The sequence below is a fragment of the Biomphalaria glabrata genome, chromosome 6 (genome assembly GCF_947242115.1).
Source record: "Biomphalaria glabrata chromosome 6, xgBioGlab47.1, whole genome shotgun sequence".
Taxonomy (NCBI): domain Eukaryota; kingdom Metazoa; phylum Mollusca; class Gastropoda; family Planorbidae; genus Biomphalaria; species Biomphalaria glabrata.
Window position 1 is genome coordinate 19196265 of NC_074716.1, and position 27122 is coordinate 19223386.

Sequence of the window (27122 nt, forward strand, 5' to 3'; positions counted from 1 at the left end):
ATATCCGGTTATGAAGCGTCTCATAGAAACAGTAAAGAAATCCATTTATTTTAGACCTAGAACTAAGAAATAGATCTCTTTGACTCCGACCCCTATCATAATGATCATTATCGAATAATAGATCTAGATCTCATTAGAACTTATTAAAAGTACAAGTAATAGATCTAATCTATAAGTTAGTACAAGATAGATCTAGATGTCATTATTTAATTATTATAAATATTATAAAAATTATATATAAATTATAATAAATATATTAATATATTATTAAATATAACATTTAAATCAAGCACACGACCATGTTTTACATATATTATAATTATTATATTCTAAACATCTTCTTATTCATTTCCTTTTTTTTTTCTGAGTTAGGATCATATCATGATAATAATATTTAATAGTTATATTATATAATTAAGACTTACAAATTAGAAATGTTTTATGATCTAAGTTCTAATTTCCTTCTGGTTTCAAACTCAATATCCTGTGTTCATGCAGTCATAAATCAATCTGATTTTGTTTTTAAATGTCACTTTGTCAGACTTTGATTTTAAAATTTACACATTTTCAATTTGACAAAAGAGAATATATTTATATCCAAATCTAAAAAAATACAAAACATATCAATGGTGGTAAATGTCATTACTAAACTCTCTATTTTACTTTTTTTTAGTGGAGAAATATATAGATCTAATCCTTAAATTTTGATTCTGATGTGGATGAAGTTGATTTCAATATCAAATGGCAGGATGCATGTTTGAAAATCAAGAGGTAATAGAATATATCCACATTTAGCTGAGAAAAAAAAAAGCAAACAAGTCATTAATTTTTAAAGCATGTAAATTTTCTTAGAAAGTGAGCTGCTAAAATTCACTTCATAATTCTGTCTCTTAGATGGTTTTTTTTTACTGAATAATATTAGGAATTTGAGATCTATGTAATTTTTATTGCCTCCTCATTTTGAGAAAAATTAGATTTTGCTTATATAAATAGGGCCTTTACATCCTAGCTGATACTTTGCTACATTAATATATATGTGTTTATTTTGACTAGCACCATTTTTATCCTCTAATCTAATGGTCCATATTATTACTACCTAAATATGGATTCTAGTAGCCCATAAAGATGAAATATCAATGCTTAGCTTCTTCTATGGCAGTTTGCTGGAGACACTCCCTTCCTAAATTTAGTGCTTTATCCTTACAAACACTTTTTTTTGTTTTTTGTCTCTGCCTAGTCTGAGATAAACACCCCATTCCAAATCTTAAAACTTTGCACACACGCTTCTTGTAGAAAAAAGAATTTCTGTTTTGCTCATTATGTAACTGTCTCAGGTACAGAGACACAAACCTATTTGGCCCATCACCCATAAGTATAAAATTTAAAACTTTATTTATTGCTTTGTCAATTACACAGCAGTTTGTGTAGGAATTTCTTCCATTAGTTAACCGATAAACAGTTATTGACACTTCTTTGGTCCATTAATTACCTGGTATAGCATTTATAAAGATGAAATGCTTCAACCTTGACTTTTCCAAATTTTTCCCCCTTCCACATACATATTTTTTACCCTCTGTTCTAGTGGTTCATGAAAACTTAAAGTAAAGTAAAGTTACTTTGTGGTCTATAGGGCAGATGATGTAAAGGACATTTGTTTTTTGTCACCTATGGTTATTGAGGGTATCATGTGGCTAGCAAAATTAACAACTACCTTTAATCAGGTACCCATTAGAACTGGGTGGACTCAGTGGTGCCAAAAATCCAGAAATTAAAAATCCCAGTCATCACTAGGATTCGAACCAGGGATCCCCCAGTTCAGAAGCCAATACCAATAAGCCACCACACTTCTTCAGTAATACTTCCTTTGCTTTTGTTCATTGAAGAAATCTCTCTTTCAGAAAAGTCTTGCAACAATTATATATTGGCATTTCTTTGGTTTGACAGATCTAGAGTTGATAGAGCAGTTGAAGAATAACAACATCTTACACTTGTATCTTAATTACAAACACATTTTTTGTGTATCAGCTCTAGATCCATTCTTTCCTACACTGCCTCTTAAATACACATACTGAAAATTTTGGCCAGTCAGTTCTAACCCAATTGCTTCCTCCTTTGCTATTCTTTATATATCAACACAAGAGCAGCCACTCCTCAACACACTTACATGCACATTGTGACATTTCTTTGGCTCAACATTAAACATTTGAATTTAGTCTCTTTAATTGAAAAAAAAACAATTTGTGAAAGTTGATCATTGTGGTCATTTTAGTTTGTAACAGAATCTGAAATATGATTAGTTATTGCAAGGAAAGGAAGAATCGGGTTAAAAAAAATATTTTTAGATTGAGTCTAAGTGATGAGCGAGTCACTCAGTAAATCTTTTTGTTTCTAAAGATTTGAGAAGACTCTCCCTAGCCCTAATGAAAGTAAAGATGATTTGTTTTTAAAACCCCGTTAACACTTTTTGTACTATGTTTTTTAGACACCCATAAAGCAGGCAATAAAAAATGAAGATGCAGATGCTTTGAGAAGATCTTTAAAAAATGGAGAAAATGTTCACTTAACAGACAGGGTAAACTTATATTTTAACATTCTTAAATTGTTGAATTTTTATCACTGCTAGCTACTGCTTAATACTTTATGTTGCTTTATTAAATATTTCTTTTAATTTTTAATAAATATGCATTTACTTTAGTTTTGTAGTTTCTATTACTAGATTTACCATTTATGAGAGGATTTTGAGAGGTGGAATAGCAGATCATTGATCACTAAATGTAAATACTTCTCTTTATAAACTGTATACACCTTTGGTGGCTGGTTGCATCTTCAGGCAATATTTCTTATACATTCACACTGGATAAATTCATGCAGTTGATCAATCCATATCATGGTTACTTATAGTTCATTGACAACATGTAAACTGTTTTGTTATTGGTGAACAATGTCAATTGACAAAAATCAGGAAATAAGGAAAAGACAAGAAACAAAATTTGTTAAAAAAAATTTTTTCTGATGACTATAATTTTGTAAATGCCTAAAAAAGTACATAATCCAGCAAATATTCTTATTTAGAACAATGGCAGTAAGAAATTAGAAGAAGATTTAAGGCAAGGCAGATAATATGATATTTACCTATGGTTGCTAGCTCAACTTTTAAAATATGCATGAAATTTGTATGAAAAAATGTCAAGTGGAATCATGGAATCAAGGAATTAGCTTAAAAATAAAGCTCTTGAATGTGTAGATAAAAGTTGACACAACTAGCCATTGTCAGATTTTTAAATTTCTCAACAGAAGGGGAATACTTACCTTCATTATGTATGCACCATGCATCGCCCTGTCATTTTTCATATACTTGTTGGAAGAGGTATCAATTTAAATGTACAGAATAGAGTAAGTATTCATTTACTATAGAAAATTTGTAATAACAATATTTGTATATATAACTGAAATAAACAAAAATATTTTAGTTACAATATAAATTGTAACTTTTAAATAAAAAAAAAACATAAATTGGTACACTGCATATTTTGTCAATTCTTTAGCTATGTATTCATTAATTTTCAATATAAGTTTTTTTTTCTTTTCTAGCATGGCAATACAGCATTACATGTAACAGCTCTTCAAAATGAATGTTGCCATGTGGCTGATCTCTTGGCAGCTGGGATAGATCCTTTCATTAAAAATAAGGTATTTAGTATTTATCTTCATTATGTTATGACCAATAAATCTGTGACCTTTGACATCTCAAGAAACAATGTTTTCCCTTTGCAACTTCTCATGTGACTAAATAGGCCAATGCTTGATACACAACTATGGTCAAAGGTTGGATATCTGTAATCATCCGATGCTGTAGCGCTTTCACCTTTCTTTCTACTTTTGGTGTGGCTTGCTCTCCATCTGGATCTATCCAGTGCCTCATTTTCTCAACTGTTAGTGTAAATTTTGAAGAGCTTCATGTCGCCTTTGCATACCTTAGTGGTCTTTCAGCAACTCTCAAGCCTTCTATTAGATCACCATCCAGAATGTCTTATGGGAGTCTACCTTGTAGTATTCTGTGAACATGACCAAGCGAGCCAAGGCGTCTACTCCTGGCACCCTGCTCTTCACAATAAATGTTTAAAAATAATATTTTACGGACTGATGATCATCTTTCTATAACAGTAATAACTATTACCTAGCAGAATTTAATTTAAAGGTAGAAGAATGAATTACAAAACTAATATTACTAATATTAAACTAATATTACCAGAATGATGAATTACAATGAATGATCCCTCATAGTTAAGTAGATTAAAAGAATTCATTCCTAAACAATTAGTCACATAAGTAATGTTTTAATGTAAAAAAAAGAAAGCAGAATTTTTTATCTGGACACCAGTTCTACAACCTAATTTAATAAATTGTGTTTATACTAAATATGGTGATATTGTTATGATAATTAAAATAACTAAATAAATAACAAGTGAAATATAACAACTATTTTAAAAACAAAGCTTATATTGAGTGAAATTTCATCAGTTATTTTGAATCAGTCATGTAGTTAATTTTTAATAGATCTTACTTACTTAGACTTAGGTCCTCCCGCGCCGTTCGGCGCATTGGGCGGCAAGCTGTCTCCATAATGATCTGTCACTGGCAATGTCTGAAGCCTCTTCCCATCTGGTGTCCACTGTTCTGAGGTCCTCCATGAAGGTGTGTCGCCAGGTAATACGAGGACGTCCCTGTTTGCGCTTTCCTCGTTTTGGCTTCCATGTTATCGCAACTCTTGGTGTGCGTAATTCATTTTGACGTAGAACATGTCCCGCAAACCTCATGCGACGCTCAGTCACAACCTCACTAAGTGTTCGACTCCCAGTTCGGCAAAGGATTTCCTTGTTTGAGATCCGGTCTGTGTAACTGACTCCCAAAATCCGTCTCAGCCATCTCTGTTGAGCCACATTTAGTCTTTTCTCAATTTTGACAGATGACTTCCATGTCTCACATGCATATGTAGCAGTTGGAATGACGATTGTGTTGAGAAGGTGTATTTTTGTCTCGAGTCCAATGGCTTGGCTAGTCCAAATAGGCTGCAGCCTTTGGAAAATGCTCCCTGCCTTTCCTATTCGGCACGCTACATCATGGTAAGCATCTCCATCATTTGTTATGATGCTGCCAAGGTACGTGAACTTGTCCAGCTCTTCAAGCTTTGACTCGCCAAGTCTGACGGGGACACCCTTTGCCTTATATCCCACTCGCATAATTTTAGTCTTATCCAAGTTTATGCGGAGGCCAATTTTGGGTGCCTCTCTGTCTAGGCTCTCCGTCATTTCTTGAATGCATTTATTTGTAGCCCCGAGTAGATCTAGAATAACAATAATAAATTTGTATGAAATATTTTTTTTTGTTTGTTTTTTTTTGTTTAATGTAACTTTCATGCTTATAGCATGCTCAGTGCGCTATGGTCCAACCATTTTTAGGGACCATTGGAGTGGGGTGGGAGGGGGTATCTGGGAGAAAGTTTTAGTGCTGCCTATGCAAAAACAATTTTAAAAAGGTCTGAATATAAACTTGAGCCTCATTGATGGAAGTCTAAAAATGTTAGTGAATGACCTAATTCTCTACTTAAGGTTTATCTACCATAGCTAATTAGGCCCTACTGTCTCTTTATAAAACAAAATTAATTAATTATGACTAACCATTAATATCCATAACTTTAAAAAAAAAATACTTGATTTTTTTTTCCAGGATGGTAAAACAGCTGCTGAAATAAAAACAAGAAATTTATTCTGGATAAATATCTATAACAAATATAAGGTAAACAAATTACAGGTAAACAAATATCAGGTCAACGAATATCAGATAATATAACTTTACTAGTCGACCTACGGCATAGCATACGCCGTTATTTTGCTGCACCGGCCATAGGCCCCTATGTGACCGCAGTGTGCCCCACACTTTCAAAGGATCCACGCTAATTCTAGGTGTAAATTATTAAATTAAACCACTTTATAAAAGAATTCCTGCAGCCTCCTGATTTACCAGGAGCTCATTGAAATCTCCTGAAATTGCAAAATATACGAAAAAGTCATGGAACTATCCGGAAATTATTAAAATCTTTTGAAAACTAAAAAAAAAATAATTTCCTGAAATACATAGACAAAAAATTGTCATTTTGGAGTGTCATTCAAAATTGAAAATCGGTAATGCAATGCGTGCCGAAAAAAAACGGCATTATGCAATACCTGAAATTGTGTAATCTTGTGAAAAAACTTCTCGCTCCTCAAACTAATTAAGAATTACTTGAGGTCAACAATTCTCGTAGATAGATTGAAACATTTGGTAATTCTTGCTATTGAGCATGATCTAAGTAGGAAACAGAATTTGTATGGCTTCGCTACACGCAAGGCTCGTAAAGTAATTCTGTAGGTAGTAAAGAATGAATAAAATGCACTTATTATCCGTATCCTACCCAAACTTGGCCCCGCCATATCCGTTTTGCAAGAGCCCCACAACAGTTGATTCCTGCCCTGCTATTTAGTGACTGGTGAATACAGAGTAGATTACTTGTTCTCCCCTCCCCTCTTTTTTTTTTTTTGCTGCTAAATTTATGTAGGGTAACTCTAGTCCGACTTGCAGAAATGAAAGAGTGATCTTTCCATGACTTCTAGGTCACAATGGTTATGTCTGGCTCTGCTATTTATTGATGGGTGAATATTACTTGTTCCCCCACATGTTTTTCCCACCGCTAAAGTTATGTGGTGTAACTCTAGTCCGAAATGCAGAAATAGAAGAGTGATCTTTCCTTTACTTCTTTTGTCCAAACTTTTGAGCCATGAAGAGAATTATATATATATATATATATAGTCAACCTAGGTCGTAAGATGCGCCGCTATTTTGCAGGGCCTGCCATAGGCCACTGCAACCTATGCAACCGCAGTATAAAATAAACTTTTTATGATATACTGTATGACTTCATTACATGCAAAGCTCATAAAGTTGCTATGTACATAGTAAAGAATGAATAAAATGCAAAGGTGAATTTATTTTTTAAATTCAAATTCTTAAATTTCACTTATTATCCGTATCCTTACCCAAACTTGACCCCGCGAAATTGGACTTTAGTTTGTTTAAAATTAATCAGCAGTCTATTTACTGTAAGACATTTTTTTTTTCCATCAGCCAGGAATATTTCATGCTGTAGCCAACCATGATGTGGATAAAGTAATTTGTTTACTGCAGTGCTGGTCTAGAGTGGACACAAAAAGGGTACATATTTTTTTTCCATTAGTCACTTTAAAATGAAAATTTTTTAACTTAGCAAAATTTAAATGCTTTTTAGTAAATGCTGTAGTTTACATATATTAATACATTTTTATTTTAAAAAAACTTGATTTCTAAGATAATATCAGTTGTTAAAAAAATTAAAATCTATATATTTATTTTATTGTTTTCATTATCATTAACCTTTACGTCACAAATAAATTTTATTATGCCTCAGGATGGACAAACATTGAGACAGTTCACTGCTGCCCACAAATTTCATGACCTTGTTTTTCACATTGACCTTCATACACACACTTTGGTGAGTAAAACATTCTTTATTCTGTGCACAGCCACTTTGTGACATATGACATGTATTTCAGTATTCTATTATCATATGACATGCATTTCAGTATTCTATTATCATATGACACGTATTTCAGTATTCTATTATCATATGACATGTATTTCAGTATTCCATTATCATATGATATGTATTTCAGTATTCTATTATCATATAATATGCATTTCAGTATTCTATTATCCACAAGGTTGTTAACGCCAGAAGTGGTAATGCATCTCAAATAGTCTCTGACAACCAGTCCAACTCCTGGCATTTAGAGAGGTTCAGTTACTGAGCCTGGCGGAACGGTTACCACAGACAGGAGAAGGGGCAAAGGCAAGCATCTGGTGCCTAAACCAGTAAGCTTTGGTCAGGAGAGGCTCGTTAGCCTTGGTTGGCTACTCATCTAGGAGTAGGAAAACTCTTAATCCAAACATCTGTGCCTTGCGGCTATACCCAAGCATGGGAAAGGCTTTGGGAGACAACCCTGAGGAAAAATCACAGCCCGGCAGAGCCTGCAGCGCTGCTGATCCCAAACTGTATTGGATATTCCGTTCCTTTAGTCACATCAGTTGCTGTGTGGGCAACATCATTCCGACCATAAACAATGCCCAGGCTTACATTGGACTTATTCAGAGCCCTAACTCCAAAAACTGGAGAGGACACTCCAGCTTTGCCTTTGGCGTCGGCCAAACACGGTAAGTGGCAGTCACCGGTAATAAGCTCAAATGTTCAATTGACGTAGAGCAGGGTGCCTGGGGCCACTTTCGTCTGTGGGAGGGATCCTAGGATTCCAATGGAAAGCTATCCCCCGCCTGAAGCTGGGCATCCCCCAGCCAATAAGGTGCTGTCCCATCATGCCTGTCTTCCTTGTTTGGGTACACGAGGATAGGACAAAATCTGAAAAGCAGGCACAAAGTTAATGTACCAGTCGACATGAAGAAAAAAAAAGGAGCTCCACTCTTAAACTGGGCACATGAAATGTGCGTACTCTACAAACTGGACAATGAAAACCTACCAGACATAGAAGATGTCAGAAAATCTGCAATAATAAACGATGAACTGTCCAGGCTTAATGTAGACATTGCCACCCTTCAGGAAACTCGTTTAGCTGACTCTGGCTCAATCAAAGACTACTCCTTCTTCTGGCAAGGCAAAGCCAAAAATGAAGTAAAGGAACATTGGCATTGGTTTCGCAGTTAAGAACACACTGCTGAACACAGTAGAGCTGAAGTGCAACGGTTCAGAAAGACTCCTATCACTATGCCTTAACACATCTATTGGACACATGACTTTGATAAGTGCCTACGTTCCTACTCCACACCAGAGGCCAAAGATATGTTTTATGACAACCTTTCGTCTGCTCTTAGGGAGATACCAACTAGGGAACAGGTTATCATCCTCAGCGACCTCAATGCACGCGTTGGATCTGACAACTCTGCACAGGACAGCTGTCTTGGACATTTTGGTGTCAGAAAAGTAAATGAAAATGGACAAAGGCTCCTCGAGGTTTGCTCACTACAGTCCCTGTGTGTCACTAATACCTATTTCAAGACTAAACCGCAGCACAGAATATTTTGGCGGCACCCTTGATCCAAACACTGGCACCAACTAGACCTAATCATGGTAAGACAAAAGTGCTTAAAATTTGTCAAGCTTATCAAATCCTATCACAGTGCAGACTGTGACACAGATCACTCATTGGTATGTTGTAAGATCAATCTTCTCCCCCAAAAAATCCACCATACCAATCAGATTGGAAGACCCCAATAGGATGTAAGCAAGATGTGCCACCCTGATCTCCAGATACAGTTTGCGTAATCTTTTGAACGCGAGTATAAAAAAGTCTCTGGAAATACAGCAACAGAAAATTGGGAAACCTCAAGTCCACCAATTTAATTTAAATTATTTTTTTTACTTTTTAAAAAAAATCTAAATAAAAACTAATGCATTTTTTCTATTTTAATTTCCTCTTCTTTTTATGTAATCAGCAGCAATTTAATAAAAAGCCAACAAACACTTAGTTGGTTATCTTAGAGTGAATTTTTTTTGTATTTCTAACATACATTAAGTAATTTGTATTTATAGTTCATATACTTTTTTGTCTACAATCAGGGAGCCATCTATGCTATATTGGAAGGGGATGTTGAAAAAGCCTGGAAATTCCTGTCCCATCCTAAGTGTAATATTAATTTCCTTAATCAAGTAAGATCATTTTTAGAATTTACTTTGCTATAAAAACAAAATAAGTAGAAAAACTAAAGGATAAGGGGCATGGTGGCTGAGTGGTCAAGTGCTTGGCTTTCTAACCAAGGGGACTCAGGCTCAAATCTTTGTGAGGACTGGGGTTTTAAATTCTTTATGAGTCCACCCAACTATGAAGAGTACCAGACATTTGTTGGGCAAAGGCGGTTGGTCATTGTGCAGGCCTTGACACCATCACTAACCATTTGCCATAGAAACATCTGCCTTAAAGAGTCACAAAGTCTGAAAGAAGAACTTTACTTGACAATCAAGATTAACTTACAATCTATTTATCAACTTACAATCTATTTATTAACTTACTATCTATTTATTAACTTACAATCTATTTATTAACTTACAATCTATTTATCAACTTACAATCTATTTATTAACTTACAATCTATTTATCAACTTACAATCTATTTATCAACTTACAATCTATTTATCAACTTACAATCTATTTATTAACTTACAATCTATTTATCAACTTACAATCTATTTATCAACTTACAATCTATTTATTAACTTACAATCTATTTATCAACTTACAATCTATTTATTAACTTACAATCTATTTATTAACTTACAATCTATTTATCAACTTACAATCTATTTATTAACTTACAATCTATTTATTAACTTACAATCTATTTATCAACTTACAATCTATTTATTAACTTACAATCTATTTATTAACTTACAATCTATTTATCAACTTACAATCTATTTATTAACTTACAATCTATTTATTAACTTACAATCTATTTATTAACTTACAATCTATTTATCAACTTACAATCTATTTATTAACTTACAATCTATTTATCAACTTACAATCTATTTATTAACTTACAATCTATTTATTAACTTACAATCTATTTATTAACTTATTAAATTATGTGACATAATTTTAAAAATTCTTTGGCAATATTTATTTTATCAATTTTTTATTTTTATTTTCTTTCAAGGCAGCTAATTCTACACACATCCTTCAATATGCTATTAAATCCAAAGATGCCAGGATCATTCGTATGATTTGTAAAGCAAATATAAATGTCAATGTCACAGTCAGAGTTAATAATTTTTTAAAGGTACTTGTATACACATTTATGATGATGGTTCATAGACAGGTACTGTCAACATCAAATTTGATTTGATTTCTGTCTAAAAGCAAAAGAAAATGGGAACTAGAATCTGGATTTTCATTGAACACCAAAGCATGATTTCTTATCTATTTGGATGGCTGCCTGGTCGTGTATTATGCAGGCTGCATGGACTGTCATTTGGTGGTCTTGATGGTTCCAGGTTCATACTCTGCCCTTTGTTATTCCTTGTTGTCCTGTGGGAGGTTTGGACTAGGAAATAGATTATCTTTAACCCTGAAAGAACATCCAAAACATGTATATTATTTAAATTACATAAAAATTAGATTATTTTCATGACAATTTTTCTAAACAATTGCTAATCTAATCAAATGCAACTTAATAACATTTGTTTGACATTCCTGCCAAGATTAAGAGTAGTTCTTAGCCAAAAGGGAGGCAGGAAATGAAAGTGTCAGGGTTTGAACTCTAGACTATTGTCACTAAAGTCCAATATGCATACCATACAACCAAGCAGCCATCATTTTTCCTAATTCTGAATTGTTCCATGAATGATCATCCCACTTAAGCTTTGAAAGTATTACTAATTCTGTCATAAAATGTGTGTCTTGATTAGGAGATGAACAAATGTATCCTTCTATCTGTTCTAAAATTATTTTTTTTAAACTAAAATCTTTATTCTATGATATTGAATGTCAAATAATAATGATGTGAAAAATATTATTGACAACTTTCAATTGATATTTTTTGTGAATTACTTTAATTCAAGGCTCCTCTCTACTTTGTTGCCATTGATTCACTGTGTCCTGATGACATCATGTGGACTGTACTGAAATCAAAGGCAGATTTTAGACTCAGAGATGAAGTAAGAATAGAGTTATTTGTATTTCAAGCTGTAATAAAGTATTAAAGTAAATTAACCCTTTCAGACCTGCCAATCTATGGCGCTGATGATGTAAAACTATCTGTTCCTATTGCCAATGGTTAACGTCAGTGTCATGTGGCTGATGCAATGACCATCAGCCTTTTAAATGTATATCTTTTATTTCATTGAAAATATTTTTATCAACAGTCATTTGAATAAATTCATTTGTCCAATTATTTACTTTTATAAAACTTGCTGCATAGTCAAACCACACATGTTTGCAGAAGATATGGAACCAAAAAAGTACTAAGCAAGCTATAGCAGCATGGATATCAACTTTACAAATAATAATAATGAAATTGAAAAAATATAAAATGCCATTATAATTGATTGCATTTTGATGTGTGAGTTTCTATCATTTGTAGTTATGTGTGTTTGAGTTCAATAGTTCATATATTTTTTTCAAGAGAGGAAGGAATGCAGGTGTTTACGCACTGGATAAAACCAAAGGCAGAATTTCTAGTGATGTCATTGAGTATATGCTGAAACAGGGGCTGGATGTCAGTCAAAGAGATTGTGTGAGTTGTTTTTTTCCTTCATATTTACATCATTTTTATCCATTTCAGACTGTTTTAAATATCAGGAAAGATAATTATTATACCTTAAATCCCAATTCTACTGAAAGTAGCAAGATATAAAGGCTGATACTGATAGAGGCCATGACCTAGTGTTAATAGTCTGCATATATGATATGATGGTGACCTTTTTTTTTATCCATAGGATTTTGTTAAAAATTCACATCACAGGTGGCTAGGCAGGCAAAAGCAGTCTGTTGAAATATTTTTAACATACTGAAATAAGCTCATTTAAAAAATAATTATTGACTGTGAAATAACTAATCCTTTATGTCTTCAAATAAGCATGACTATAATTGTCTGTATAATGTATACATTTTCACATTTTATTTTGATTATTTTAACTTACTCTATAAACTAAACATCATTCACCTATCCATAAATTAACTATATCATCACAGACAGGAGTGACTCTTAGAGATGTATCCAGGCTGGCAAGACGCAGAGATATTGTTACAATCATGGATAAGGTAGTAAACTAAAACTAAAAATCATATTGAGGAGAAGAAACATGTTCTATCTTTCATGAAAAATATTTCCATCTGAAGAATCATTGTTGGTCATATTGAAACATTTAATTCCACTTGACAGGCTTATGTTAAGACAATTAGATCATCAGATATAGAAGAACTGGAGAGACTGGCTGTAATGGGCTATGACAGTCTACTCATTGATTTTAATGTGAGTAGGAAGTAGTTTGGTCTAAGTAGTTCACATAGTAGCAGAAGGCTTATACAGTTTTGAGATTGTACAGATTTCATTCTTGATGTTTTGCAGTATCGAGACACTTATATTTATGCCAGTGGAAATGAAACAGTGGAGGCCGTTGATTTTGTTAAATGGTTGCCTAAATTCAATGTAATTATAAATTATTTTATATTCTGCATTGCACTATAAAGTGAAGTAGTTAAAAGAGAATCTTGTTGATAACAAATGTACATTTCAGCCTGATCTGTTTTTATAAACATGTCTAGTTGTTACGCTACAAGAATCTCCATTACTAAAGTGAGCAAGGAAAATAGATATATAACTAGAGGAATATTAGCATCTACAGACTATTCAAACATTGTGTATTAGGGTTTAATTAAACATTTAATCTAATAAGTTATAGCTCTGTTTGATTACTTTGGAATCAAAAGCTTTTTTTTTTAAACATTAACCCAGAAAGAGGTGTTAGAAAAGGGGGAAAATGAATTTTATATAGTTTATTGTAATGTTTCTTACATATGCTAAAATCTTGAGCTTTTCTTACATTCACTTCATGAAATTGTTCTTCTCATTATTTAACACCAGGAAGATGTTAGGACATTTTTGTACAGTGTTCAACATTCTTCAGTTGATCAAGTCAGTAATATTCTGAAATCCTCAGACAGACCTGATTTGCTAATAAATGCAAGAGATAAGGTACTCTACTCTAAATCTTTAAATGTATTACAAGCCAAAAATAACTATTCTGTCAATCAAATTGGATAAAAATTTAGACATTAAAATCAAAATGTTTTCATGAAAGATGTATTGTCTAAACCAAATTGTTTTCAAATACAAACCTGTCCAGCATTGGTGGGGGAATAAAAGGTCAGAGACTAAAGGGTGAGAAGGGGATTGCTGTTCAAAAGTGTTTGTATTTTATCAGCAAGTCAGAGGTAAAGTGTTTGTATTTGATCAGCAAGTCAGAGGTAAAGTGTTTGTATTTGATCAGCAAGTCAGAGGTAAAGTGTTTGTATTTGATCAGCAAGTCAGAGGTAAAGTGTTTGTATTTGATCAGCAAGTCAGAGGTAAAGTGTTTGTATTTGATCAGCAAGTCAGAGGTAAAGTGTTTGTATTTGATCAGCAAGTCAGAGGTAAAGTGTTTGGTGTTTGTATTTGATCAGCAAGTCAAAGGTAAAATGTTATATTTGATCAGCAAGTCAGAGGTAATATCTCTATATTGCAAACAGTAGGAGGTCATGGTTTAGCACTGCTTTTGACTGTAAGTTCACATGCATTTCTAACCATTTCTGAGAAGTCATTGTTGGACCCTTGACATAAGTTTGGATTTTTCAGTTGCCTTACATCACATCTTTGCTGCCATCAAAATAAAGGCTCACATCACAATTAAAAGTAACTTGTTTAAATGTGATTTATTAATACTCACACTATTTGACTGATTCAGAGATACAGTAGAAACATAAAGTCTTATAATTTTTATTTGTAAATATGTTCAAGTTTTTTAATATATTTTTTTATCTTTCTGTTAGTCAAATGTGTATTTTTTTTATTGTTTTTACTTTTATTCAGGGAGGTAGAACTTGTCTACATATAGCTGTCCTCCACACAAGAGTTGATGTTTTACAGTTTTTATTAACTTGTCCACATTGTGATGTGAATGCCACAGATAATGTAAGTCATGCAGAAAGAGGTGGGTTTTTTTTAACTTTATAATATCTTCTTATCTTATTATATGTCTTATTCTTATTATTATGAATATTGAAAGTATTATTTGCTTACTGTCTGTGAGAAATCACTTTTTTTTAATGTAATTTTTTTGTTCAGTGTTCACCAATGTCAGATACCTTTTTATTTATTGCCTTTCTCTTAAACTTTGATGTGTAGATGGGTCGCACTGCCTACCATTATGCCTCTTGTGTTGAAAAAGTTTCTAGAACTGAAATTTGCCAGCTTCTTGAAAGTATGGCGAGTCTTAATGCTGAACTTGAAGACTTTGTAAGCAAATCTTTGTTTTATAGATGCTTCTGGTTTCATTTTAAAATAAATTAAAGATGTTAACAGTATGATATGAAGTCAATAAGGATTAGAACTATTTTAGATGTCTCAACGATGTGTCCCAATATTGTTGGCTTGAAATAGTTTTAAAATTTTATTGTGATCGCAGATATAAATCTGATTTATATTTTTCATTTATGTTTTCCAGAATAATCACAAAGCCTCATTCAACATCCTTCACCCTCAGCAAGCTGCTGAATGGATTGACAAAGAGAGAAAGGTTTATTTTTGTGTCTCAATTTTCTGTTTTATTCTATATAACTTAATACATTTTTGTGACAAGAGTTTCATCTGTTTCTTTTGGCCAATGGTTAACAAGCAATGGAGTAATATGGTGAGCACAATGGCCAACCACCTTTACTTTCCCCAACTAGTGTTAGGTACCCATTAGAGTTGGCTGGATTCATGGACATCCTATAAATCATGAAATTTAAAATCTAAGTCTTCACAGAGATTCAAACCTGTGTTTCCTCAGGAAGCCAAGTGCTTTACCACTCAGCCACCATACCCCCAAGAGTGTATTATATGAAAATATTTGGCTAGTAGAACTAGAAGGCCCAGCTTCAAGACCATTTTCTAATTATTTTCTTTTAGTTTGACTTCATTAAGCATGGTTGTGTCATTTTGAACAATGTTATTCAGTGAAATATACCTTTCACATTTTTATTTAAGATATTGTTGAAATAATTGTATTTTAAATGCACAATAATGTGAGGAATAGCTTCAATTATTTGCTTTTATCAAATACAACTTGAAAGAGCTATCTGTGCATACAAATTTTTTAGTATTTTGTAAACTTTTTTTTTTTAATTTATTAATTTCAGATAATTTATGGGATGTCTAAACAGCTAGTTTGTGCTGATAAGGTAAGAAAAAGAAAAAATGTGTAGTTAGTAAGTAATGCATCAGTAATGCCAATAATAAACACTATTTATCAGAAACAAATATTTCCAAAAACATTACATAAAAGGGTTTCAGGAGGGGTATTTTGATCTCTCTATTGGACTATTAATTTTTTTATCTTGGCTTTTTTTTTTTCCACATCTTTATAATTTTTTTAAAAGCTATTGTTGATTGATTCATTTATTAATAAAAATGTTTTTTTTTTATATTTATCTCCACTGAGAGTTATACAAAAATATAGTAAATACTTTGTCATTTTTGTAGTTTATTTTGTATTTATTATTGTTTCAACATATTTATTTGTATATGAATATCAGCGTGAACATATATTTTCATTTGATTGCATCAGTATGAGGAACTTTGTCTCATTATCAAGCACAAGAGAAAACACTTAATGCATTTTGAAAATTCCATTTGTAAGTTCCAGTACCCTGTGGCTCAGTTTAGCAAAATTGTAAGTACACTGGTATTATTTCTATTTACTGCTACTGTAAAATTATTTTTTTTCGGAAAGTTTTGTTGATTAAATGGTAAAGCCTTTTGCTTCTGTAACTAGGGTCTAGGGTTCAAATCTCGGTGGAGACTGAGATTTTGGAATTTTGAGGATTCCACTGAGTGTGCCAACTCTAATGGTAGTTGGGGAAAGTAAACACTAGTGGGTTGTTGTGCTGGCCACATGACATCAGCCCTAGAAACAAATGACCTTTACATCATCTGCCCCATAAAATGCAAGGACTGAAAAGAGAACTTTATTTTTCTTTACTACAAGGTTTAAACATTTGATTCATTAACTAAATGAAATATCAATAAACATCTTTTCATACCAACACATATGTCATGTGTTTATTTACTAAACTTAAAAATAATAGTGTAATGAATAATTTTTTTCCCTCTGATTTTTCTTTAAGCTAAAACCAGTTTTAAATAATTATCGAGACTTGCTTTTCCTTGCTATGGAAAGGAGAAAAGAACCTATTGCAGTTCGACTAGTTCAGCTTGGAACTGACTTGACAATAACTGAATTAGTAAGTCAAGTTTATTTGAATATTTTTCATGTTATATAACCTAAATTTGATTCAGATTTTTTAAATTAAATTTGTCATTGTGAACATTGTGTTTCTCTTTTTACTACTTTGTAAAAATTCTGAATAGTAATTAGTTTTAGTTACACATTGTCATTGCTAATGTTGCCTCATCATCCTTGTTGATCGTCCAAGAGCTGAGCCGAAGGCTCTTCGAGCTCTAAGTTTGAAAAAAACCCTGTTTGGACGCCAAACAGTAAAAAAAAAAAACTTGTGTGAACACAGTTCTGTTTGAGAGAGACCCGAGTCGATGCCTATGTAAAGCATTGCTATTTCCAATGCCTTTGGCCCCGGACTCATGCTTGGCTGGACATGGCCGAGGGCACCGGGAGCCTCCGCCATTTTCCTTCATTATACCAAGCTAACCGTGGGGGGCTCGCCATTTATGTAACGGTCCCTTGAGGAACGGCGCATGGATTTGTGACAGGTTTGTAGGGACTTTTTTACAACTCCGCGCCGTGCAATGGGTGGACTCTCGTCTACCCGTGGGCATCCCCATGGCAGTCTTGTGTTGCTACCCATTTAGCCTAACCACTTCCTCTAATGGTCGTTTCCACATGAGCACCACGATGAGGCAGAGTAGCTTTGCTCGCGCCTCTTTATCCTACTAATTAAGTAGAACATAAGATCAGAGTAGGGGCATGATTCTGGATGGCAAAATGCTCAGCTTCCAAACCAGGGCGTCTCTGTGAAGACTGTGATATCAAACTTCAGGATTTTTGGGCGCTTCTGAGTCCTCCCAACTCTTAACTGACATTAGTTGGGGAAAAGATAAGTGGTTGGTTGTTGTGCTTGCCACATGACACCCCCGGTCATTAATTGTGGACCACAGAAAGTTGACCTTTACATCATCTGCCCCATTGATTGCAAAGTCTGAAAGAGTTACTTTACCTTTTTTTTTATTATGACCATTAAGTACATATAGAAAATGATCAATGTGCTGGCAATGTTCTGGCAATGAATGTGCTGGCAATGTTCAATACTTTTCCTCTTATTTTCAAAGTTGGAAGATTGAAACTCGCTTTAGCAGTCTCCATGTTTTATTGAGTCATTGGAGTTCAGGTTTTAACTTGTCACTTTCCATTTGTTCAGTGTGAAGTCAAGAAATCAAATGAAAGTGATGGGACAGAATTAGTTTTGATGTCTGTGTCAGAGAGGGCTGCACAGCTTGGGATGGATCTTGTGTTAAGAGCTATTGAGAAGAAGAAAAACTATTCCAGAAAAACTCAGAAGATGAAAGATGTGTCAAATAAGAAAATGTTTTGTATTCGTACAACAACAGATAAACCAGAAAACTTAATGAGTGACTCAGTGAGTGATTCAATGGAAATGGAATTTGTAATGGGGTCAGATGAGGAGCAGGAAGAAAGTTGTAATTTCAGTGTTAATAATGAAGACTGCGAAAGGAGTCCAAATGATGAGTTTGAGGAAGAGAGCTTTACCTTCAATCAAATTTATGAAAACAAGAAAATTATTTAAGCCTCAGTTACTAAATTATTATGTTCAAAATGGTTAGTCAATGAATAGGAACTGTGAAATATTTTTTGTTTTCTAAATGTCAAAATGATGTTGAATGTTTTGTTGTATATATGGTATATTAGTAAATTACTGACAGCTCTTTTTGTAAACATTTGTTACCAAAGTGACAAATGGCAATTTCATCACAAATATAATTTTGAGATCAACTGAAGAGACTCAAAATAGAATTACAGATTTTTTTGGTTATATCCTTCTGTTTTACTGGAAAGGCTTAACAGGGAAATGTAGCATGTAGCTGTGATAACTGAAATAGAGGGAAACCTTATTTTTTTACAAAGTTTATTAACTCACTCTGTCTGACTATCTCTGTTGAATCTTTTACAAATTATTTCTCCCCTTTCTCAGATGAAGTTGAAGCTTTGCACAATTATTTATTGTCAATGACAACACATGAATCTATCAAAAAATTACCCTATTAGTTAATCAACTTGTCAGAATTAACGTTGTTTCAAATAGAAAATGTACTAAGCTTAGAAGAGATAAGCCTTGTAGAGAGAATTAGGTTGTTTGTTAAAGATTTTCAATAAACAATAGTCTCTAAGACTTTTTATTTTTATAAGTACTTTAACTTTTTGTTAGCAGGTCAGTCTTCATCATGGAGGCTGCAGACCTTGAGTTTTAATTCAGACTTGGGCAACTTTTTTTTTAACTTCTGATATTTTGAGTTTTTGACACATTGGTACAATTAAGGATTGATTTTAAAAAAATGATGCAATATCACTCAATATAAGCTTTGTTTTTTTTTTAAATAATTTTCTCTATTGCTTTCTCATACTTACTTCCCTTTTTTTGTGTGTCTGCCTTCCTCTTGCCTTATATGCTCTCAGGGCTCACTGATTGGTTGACACTCGGTGGCTAAACCATTTCATTCTTTGTTTTGGTCACAAATTGAAATGGTATAACAGCAACCATCTTCCTGCTTCTTGTTGACTTTTGCCTGCTGTTCTAAGGAATCTTATTTATAAGTGGCTGTTGTCTGTTTTTATTTAAAACCCCATACTGACACTGTATGACACTGACCCCATACTGACACCATTAAATGTTGAACTAAAGGTAGTGTTCACAAACCTTTCCTTTTAAAAGCTGTGGGTGCATGTTCTATGATGCACTGTCCATCATGCCTCTAACAAAAATAACCTGTTCCCAAGGTCTTAACAAATATTATATGTAATCTATTTTAAACAAAAATAAAAAATTAATGAATGTAGCTCAAATTTTTTAAATATACTTAATAACACCAGTTCCTAACCATCTTTGTCTTAAAGAATTTTTTTTTTTGCAACTTGTCAAATAATTTTATGACAACTTTCCAATTTCTAAGTTTATGAAAATGGTTGACATTATCATTACAAACTGACAATGCTTTAAGTCTATTTACTTGATGAGCTTCTGAAGAATACTTTCGTTGCCAAGTGTTTGTCCAAATTTAACAATTTGAACCAAAGAAAAAAAAGTATTTTGTAAAACAACCCAGCTTTCTGTGATACTGACAGCTCACTATGTCCACATATATGTCATTGCATTGAGTCATTAACATTAAAAAATGTATCATTTTATTTATTATATATATATTCATATATAGTAAATACTTATTCACTATGTAATATGTATATTTATTTATGTGTATTGGTAAAGGTTTATTATGCAAAAACAAATCATTGAAAAACAAAAAATTGAATTATACAACATACTAAGCAAGAGTATTTTTTTCCTTTTGTTGTTTTTAAATAATAACTTATTGGTCAATGTTTATCTGCGATAAAAAAAAATTGTTTTGTTATGCAAGAAAGAAAACTTGGGGCAAGAGAAGGAAATTTGAAATAAACTATTTGTAACTGTCTGTAATGCATTACATTATTGAGAATTGAATATTTAATGAGAGAAAGAGAGAGAAAGCTGTCTCATTAACTTCTAGGATTCAAATTTAGAATTTCAATTAAGAGTTTTGTTTTGTAAAGGGAAAGAAGACAGGAAATCTCGGCATGTACAAAGAAGACTTTGTCTGAGAAAGGAAGACTAACTCTGCTAGAAGACTTTGAGCATAGAAGACTAACTCTGCTAGAAGACTTTGTCTGAGCAAGGAAGACTAACTCTGCTAGAAGACTTTGTTTAAGCAAGGAAGACTAACTTTGCTAGAAGACTTTGTCTGAGCAAGGAAGACTAACTTTGCTAGAAGACTTTGTCTGAGCAAGGAAGACTAACTCTGCTAGAAGACTTTGTCTGAGCAAGGAAATACTAACTCTGCTAGAAGACTTTGTCTGTGCAAGGAAATACTAACTCTGCTAGAAGACTTTGTCTGTGCAAGGAAGACTAACTCTGCTAGAAGACTTTGTCTCTGCACAATTCTGTGCATATTGGACTGGGTTAAGGTAATAAATGCAAGCCATTAGGTTGGCCTCACATTCAATGCACACCATGCACTACAACACTGTAGATAACTAGATCTATTTAAACACATTTTGTATCATTTTCATCCAAAATTGTTCAAATAAAACCATCTCTAACAAATCCTCTAGAGTCTAGACTCCTGGTTGAAAATGAAACAAAAACCAAATGATTCAGTTGTTTAACTACATTTTATTTCCAAATTATTCTGTATAAATTTAATGACAAATTGTGTAAATACCAAAGTTTAAACATCACTTCAACAATTTTGGTTGGTTGTCTCATCTATTCAATAAAAACACTTCAGAAATCTGTCATTGTGTTTTCATTTTTAAATTATCTTTCACTTTGTTGAAATTTAATTAATTATTTCTATAAATAATTCCTGAAACTTCTTACAAGCCAAATTTATGATTGAAACATTTTTTTGTACTGACTAATAAGTATGAAATAGTTTGAGCTCTACAGTTTGAAGGATGTCTAATTACAGACTGAATCGGTCTGTCCGGGGAGATTATCCACCAATTCTAGACTCACATCTGCAGTTATTTCCCCAAAGTGTACATCTGTAAAAAAAAAAATCACTTGGTTAACTTTTTAAATAATTAATACCTAAAAAACACTATAATATATAAATCAATTCAAAATGTAAACAAAGAAATTACTAATCTTTTAAATGTCAAAACGTGCTTTTAAAACTAGAACTGCTAGCTACCACCATATACATATATATGCTTGAGAATAAGATCGTTCGTGCCATCTGGTTAACCGGAGGGCATTATAATCTAGGTCATTCCTTTGCAGTAGATATATCTATATTTTTTGAATTCCTTTTGCAGTACACATTTAGATCAAGGTAATTCTTCTCGTAGTAGTTAGATTTGCTCTAAATTTAGTTTATTTTTGTTGCAGTTGATAGATTAAATATATGTCTTCACTCTTGCAGTCAGGTATGGTTGTCTCATGTGTGTGCAGTCAGGTATGGTTGTCTCATATGTGTGCAGTCAGGTATGGTTGTCTCATGTGTGTACAGTCAGGTATGGTTGTCTTATATGTGTGCAGTCAGGTATGGTTGTCTTATATGTGTACAGTCAGGTATGGTTGTCTCATATGTGTGCTGTCAGGTATGGTTGTCTCATATGTGTGCAGTCAGGTATGGTTGTCTTATATGTGTACAGTCAGGTATGGTTGTCTCATATGTGTACAGTCAGGTATGGTTGTCTCATATGTGTACAGTCAGGTATGGTTGTCTCATATGTGTACAGTCAGGTATGGTTGTCTCATATGTGTACAGTCAGGTATGGTTGTCTCATATGTGTACAGTCAGGTATGGTTGTCTCATATGTGTGCAGTCAGGTATGGTTGTCTTATATGTGTACAGTCAGGTATGGTTGTCTCATATGTGTGCAGTCAGGTATGGTTGTCTCATATGTGTGCAGTCAGGTATGGTTGTCTCATATGTGTACAGTCAGGTATGGTTGTCTCATATGTGTGCAGTCAGGTATGGTTGTCTCATATGTGTACAGTCAGGTATGGTTGTCTCATATGTGTACAGTCAGGTATGGTTGTCTCATGTGTGTACAGTCAGGTATGGTTGTCTGATATGTGTGCAGTCAGGTATGGTTGTCTCATGTGTGTACAGTCAGGTATGGTTGTCTCATATGTGTACAGTCAGGTATGGTTGTCTCATAAATGTACAGTCAGGTATGGTTGTCTCATGTGTGTACAGTCAGTTATGGTTGTCTTATATGTGTGAAGTCAGGTATGGTTGTCTCATGTGTGAACAGTCAGGTATGGTTGTCTCATATGTGTACAGTCAGGTATGGATGTCTCATATGTGTACAGTCAGGTATGGTTGTCTCATATGTGTACAGTCAGGTATGGTTGTCTCATGTGTGTACAGTCAGGTATGGTTGTCTCATATCTGTGCAGTCAGGTATGGTTGTCTCATATGTGTACAGTCAGGTATGGTTGTCTCATGTGTGTGCAGTCAGGTATAGTTGTCTCATATGTGTACAGTCAGGTATGGTTGTCTCATATGTGTGCAGTCAGGTATGGTTGTTTTATATGTGTGCAGTCAGGTATGGTTGTCTCATAAATGTATAGTCAGGTATGGTTGTCTCATGTGTGTACAGTTAGGTATGGTTGTCTCATATGTGTGCAGTCAGGTATGGTTGTCTCATATGTGTGCAGTCAGGTATGGTTGTCTCATATGTGTACAGTCAGATATGGTTGTCTCATGTGTGTACAGCTAGGTATGGTTGTCTCATATGTGTGCAGTCAGGTATGGTTGTCTCATATGTGTGCAGTCAGGTATGGTTGTCTCATATGTGTACAGTCAGGTATGGTTGTCTTATATGTGTACAGTCAGGTATGGTTGTCTCATATGTGTGCAGTCAGGTATGGTTGTCTCATATGTGTGCAGTCAGGTATGGTTGTCTCATATGTGTACAGTCAGGTATGGTTGTCTCATATGTGTGCAGTCAGGTATGGTTGTCTCATAAATGTACAGTCAGGTATGGTTGTCTTATATGTGTACAGTCAGGTATGGTTGTCTCATATGTGTGCAGTCAGGTATGGTTGTCTCATATGTGTGCAGTCAGGTATGGTTGTCTCATATGTGTGCAGTCAGGTATGGTTGTCTCATATGTGTACAGTCAGGTATGGTTGTCTTATATGTGTACAGTCAGGTATGGTTGTCTTATATGTGTACAGTCAGGTATGGTTGTCTTATATGTGTGCAGTCAGGTATGGTTGTCTCATATGTGTACAGTCAGGTATGGTTGTCTCATATGTGTGCAGTCAGGTATGGTTGTCTTATATGTGTACAGTCAGGTATGGTTGTCTTATATGTGTACAGTCAGGTATGGTTGTCTCATATGTGTGCAGTCAGGTATGGTTGTCTCATATGTGTACAGTCAGGTATGGTTGTCTCATATGTGTGCAGTCAGGTATGGTTGTCTTATATGTGTACAGTCAGGTATGGTTGTCTCATATGTGTGCAGTCAGGTATGGTTGTCTTATATGTGTACAGTCAGGTATGGTTGTCTTATATGTGTGCAGTCAGGTATGGTTGTCTCATATGTGTGCAGTCAGGTATGGTTGTCTCATATGTGTGCAGTCAGGTATGGTTGTCTCATATGTGTACAATCAGGTATGGTTGTCTTATATGTGTGCAGTCAGGTATGGTTGTCTCATATGTGTGCAGTCAGGTATGGTTGTCTCATATGTGTACAGTCAGGTATGGTTGTCTCATATGTGTGCAGTCAGGTATGGTTGTCTCATATGTGTGCAGTCAGGTATGGTTGTCTCATATGTGTACAGTCAGGTATGGTTGTCTCAAATGTGTGCAGTCAGGTATGGTTGTCTCATAAATGTACAGTCAGGTATGGTTGTCTCATATGTGTACAGTCAGGTATGGTTGTCTTATATGTGTGCAGTCAGGTATGGTTGTCTCATATGTGTGCAGTCAGGTATGGTTGTCTCATATGTGTGCAGTCAGGTATGGTTGTCTCATATGTGTGCAGTCAGGTATGGTTGTCTCATATGTGTACAGTCAGGTATGGTTGTCTTATATGTGTACAGTCAGGTATGGTTGTCTCATATGTGTACAGTCAGGTATGGTTGTCTTATATGTGTACAGTCAGGTATGATTGTCTTATATGTGTGCAGTCAGGTATGGTTGTCTTATATGTGTGCAGTCAGGTATGGTTGTCTCATATGTGTGCAGTCAGGTATGGTTGTCTCATATGTGTACAATCAGGTATGGTTGTCATATATGTGTACAGTCAGGTATGGTTGTCTCATATGTGTGCAGTCAGGTATGGTTGTCTTATATGTGTACATTCAGGTATGGTTGTCTCATATGTGTGCAGTCAGGTATGGTTGTCTCATATGTGTTCAGTCAGGTATGGTTGTCTTATATGTGTACAGTCAGGTATGGTTGTCTCATATGTGTACAGTCAGGTATGGTTGTCTCATATGTGTGCAGTCAGGTATGGTTGTCTCATATGTGTACAGTCAGGTATGGTTGTCTTATATGTGGAATGCTCTTTACACTTACTACGAATGTCACGAGGCTAGCATGCAATTCTCAATTAATCTAAGAAACTTGCAAGTTAAGGCAGCTCCACACCAGGTACATCTAATCATTTCCCTTCAAAGCAAGTTTTCAGCAGTTGTGACCCTCGCTTACCCCCATCTAATAATACTATCCCTGCTCAGTAATGATTTATTTTATTTGTAACTATCTCTAAGAAAGATAGAAGTTCAATTTATTGTCAGAGTCCTTATTGTTGACGTTTTGTGTTATTAACACCAATTTAATCCAAAGCACTACAACACCTTAGATTGCTCTATTGAGCATCTCTACATTGTTCTATTTAACACCTTACTATGCTCTACTGAACATCTTTACAATGAGCTCTACAGAAGATTTCACAATGCTCTACTGAACATCTTTACAGTGCTATACTAAACAATTTGCAGTACTTTACTGAACACCTTGCACTGTTCTTTAGAAGATCTTGTAGTCCTCCATTCCACACTTTCTAGTGCTCTAATGAACACCTTACACAGTGATCCACGGATCTTACAGTTGATCTACTAAACACTTACTTGCATGTACTTCTGCCACAACACCTAAGGAAATCATATTTTTCTAGTAGTTTAGAATCGTGAGTGCATGGTGACCTCCAAGGAATGCAAAGGTTTTTAGTGGACGAGCCGGACACTGATCTGAAATGTAGAGCGCAAGAACAAATATCAAGCAGGGACACATTTGGTAAAGCATTTTGTTGACAAAGCATTTTCTTCTTCTTCGTTCTCGCAGCATTTAAGTCACTTCCTTGTAACAAGTCAAATGTTTTGGAAAGTTTCAGTGTAAATCTGGATTAGAGTTTTAAATATCCCAAGACAATGTCCGGTAGTCTTCTTATCTTATATGATGCAGACGTTACTTCAAAAAAGAAGATGATTACGTCCTACGCGTCATGCATTTAGTAATGCATATTAACCAATGACCTAAATTCTGCCAAGTCACTGGTTTTCCTGGCTAGCTAAGGCAACCCATTCCATGCTCTAATAGCGCTAGGGAAGAAAGAGCATTTGTACAAATTTGTCCTAGCATATTGGACGAGGAATGTGCCTTTATCTTTGTGTCTTTCTGAGTATTTTATTAAATTTTGTTTTTGTTGTATTTGAAGATTATGGTTCAGTGTATAATTGCTACTTTACTTTTAAGTCTTCTATCCATTCTATCTATCTATTCTACTTGGCAGAATTTAAGTCATTTGTTAATATGCATGATTGAATGCATGACGCGTAGGACGCAATCATCTTCTTTTTTGAAGTAACGTCTGTATTATATAAGAAGATTTCGTTTAGTTGATGAATCAAATGCTTAAATCTTGCAGTAAAGTTCCTTTTTATACCTTATGATCCATGGGGCAGATAATGTAAAGGTCTGTATTTGTGGCCCACGGTTAGGGACCGAGTGTGTCATGATCTAGTAGAGGAATTTCCATCTGTTCATTTAATGTCTCTAGAATTTCTATCATTTAAAAAATTTACCCCTAACCATCTTAATGGCTTTTCCTTTGGCTTCCCATATGACATGACATATGACATGACACATTCATGTTAAGAGGTGTCTCTATGCTCATTGACGAAACACATTTTATATTTTCCATGGATTTAATGCCTTCAACTCAGCTCAATAAAACAAGTAATCCAAGTAATGAACAAACTTATATAAAACATAAATCCCTTGTACAAATAGAATAATATACTATTTTGTTGAATAACTTAAGCACTTTGAAGATACTGATGATCAATAGGGTTTGTTGCTGAACATAAAAATTATATATTTTCTCAGACGCGAATAGCCCAATTTTCAGTAAAAGAAATTACAAAAGTCATTTCTCTATAGAAGAAGTTACGAAGGCTATATAAAATACAACCACAGACCTATATATTCCACAATAAATATAGGTTTTTGATTTCTAGTTACGATTTATT

At 34.0% G+C, this 27122-nt stretch overlaps 2 protein-coding genes across 7 annotated transcripts in view; one reads left to right on the plus strand and one right to left on the minus strand.

Moving 5' to 3' along the window:
* Positions 1–7: 7 nt before the first annotated feature.
* LOC106064437 (putative ankyrin repeat protein RF_0381) lies at positions 8–21417 on the plus strand. Of its 4 annotated transcripts, none has more exons than XM_056033976.1 (23): positions 8–175; positions 674–771; positions 2483–2572; positions 3295–3393; positions 3592–3690; positions 5728–5796; positions 7162–7248; positions 7481–7564; positions 9701–9790; positions 10798–10920; positions 11702–11797; positions 12265–12375; positions 12834–12902; positions 13024–13113; positions 13210–13290; positions 13726–13836; positions 14710–14811; positions 15025–15105; positions 15344–15415; positions 16020–16061; positions 16448–16552; positions 17007–17123; positions 18273–21417. In XM_056033976.1, the coding sequence occupies exons 2-23, from the start codon at positions 742–744 to the stop codon at positions 18657–18659; spliced, it is 2235 nt and encodes a 744-aa protein (XP_055889951.1). In that variant the 5' UTR covers positions 8–175; positions 674–741; the 3' UTR covers positions 18660–21417. The 4 variants fall into 4 exon arrangements, with proteins under 4 accessions (XP_055889951.1, XP_055889952.1, XP_013078446.2 ...); XM_013222992.2 differs by having other exon boundaries at positions 9–175; positions 15025–15135; XM_013222993.2 differs by having other exon boundaries at positions 13–31; positions 15025–15135.
* LOC106061330 (uncharacterized) overlaps positions 21277–27122 on the minus strand; it is a 172739-nt gene continuing 166893 nt past the window's right edge. For all 3 annotated transcript variants that reach the window (XM_056033981.1, XM_056033980.1, XM_056033983.1), the window contains 2 exons: positions 25722–25841; positions 21277–21670 (listed from right to left, as the gene is read on the minus strand). In XM_056033981.1, coding sequence (XP_055889956.1) covers positions 21619–21670; positions 25722–25841 — 172 coding nt within the window. In that variant the 3' untranslated portion in view covers positions 21277–21618. The remainder of the gene's footprint in view (positions 21671–25721; positions 25842–27122) is intronic.

What these genes read in the sequence shown, in the direction of transcription:
- LOC106064437 (XM_013222992.2), top strand. Translation starts at nt 742, where the DNA reads ATGGCAGGATGCATGTTTGAAAATCAAGAG. An exon ending in GCATGTTTGAAAATCAAGAG is followed by an intron (nt 772 to 2,482) that starts GTAATAGAATAT and finishes TATGTTTTTTAG; the next exon opens with ACACCCATAAAGCAGGCAAT. An exon ending in ATTTAAATGTACAGAATAGA is followed by an intron (nt 3,394 to 3,591) that starts GTAAGTATTCAT and finishes TTTCTTTTCTAG; the next exon opens with CATGGCAATACAGCATTACA.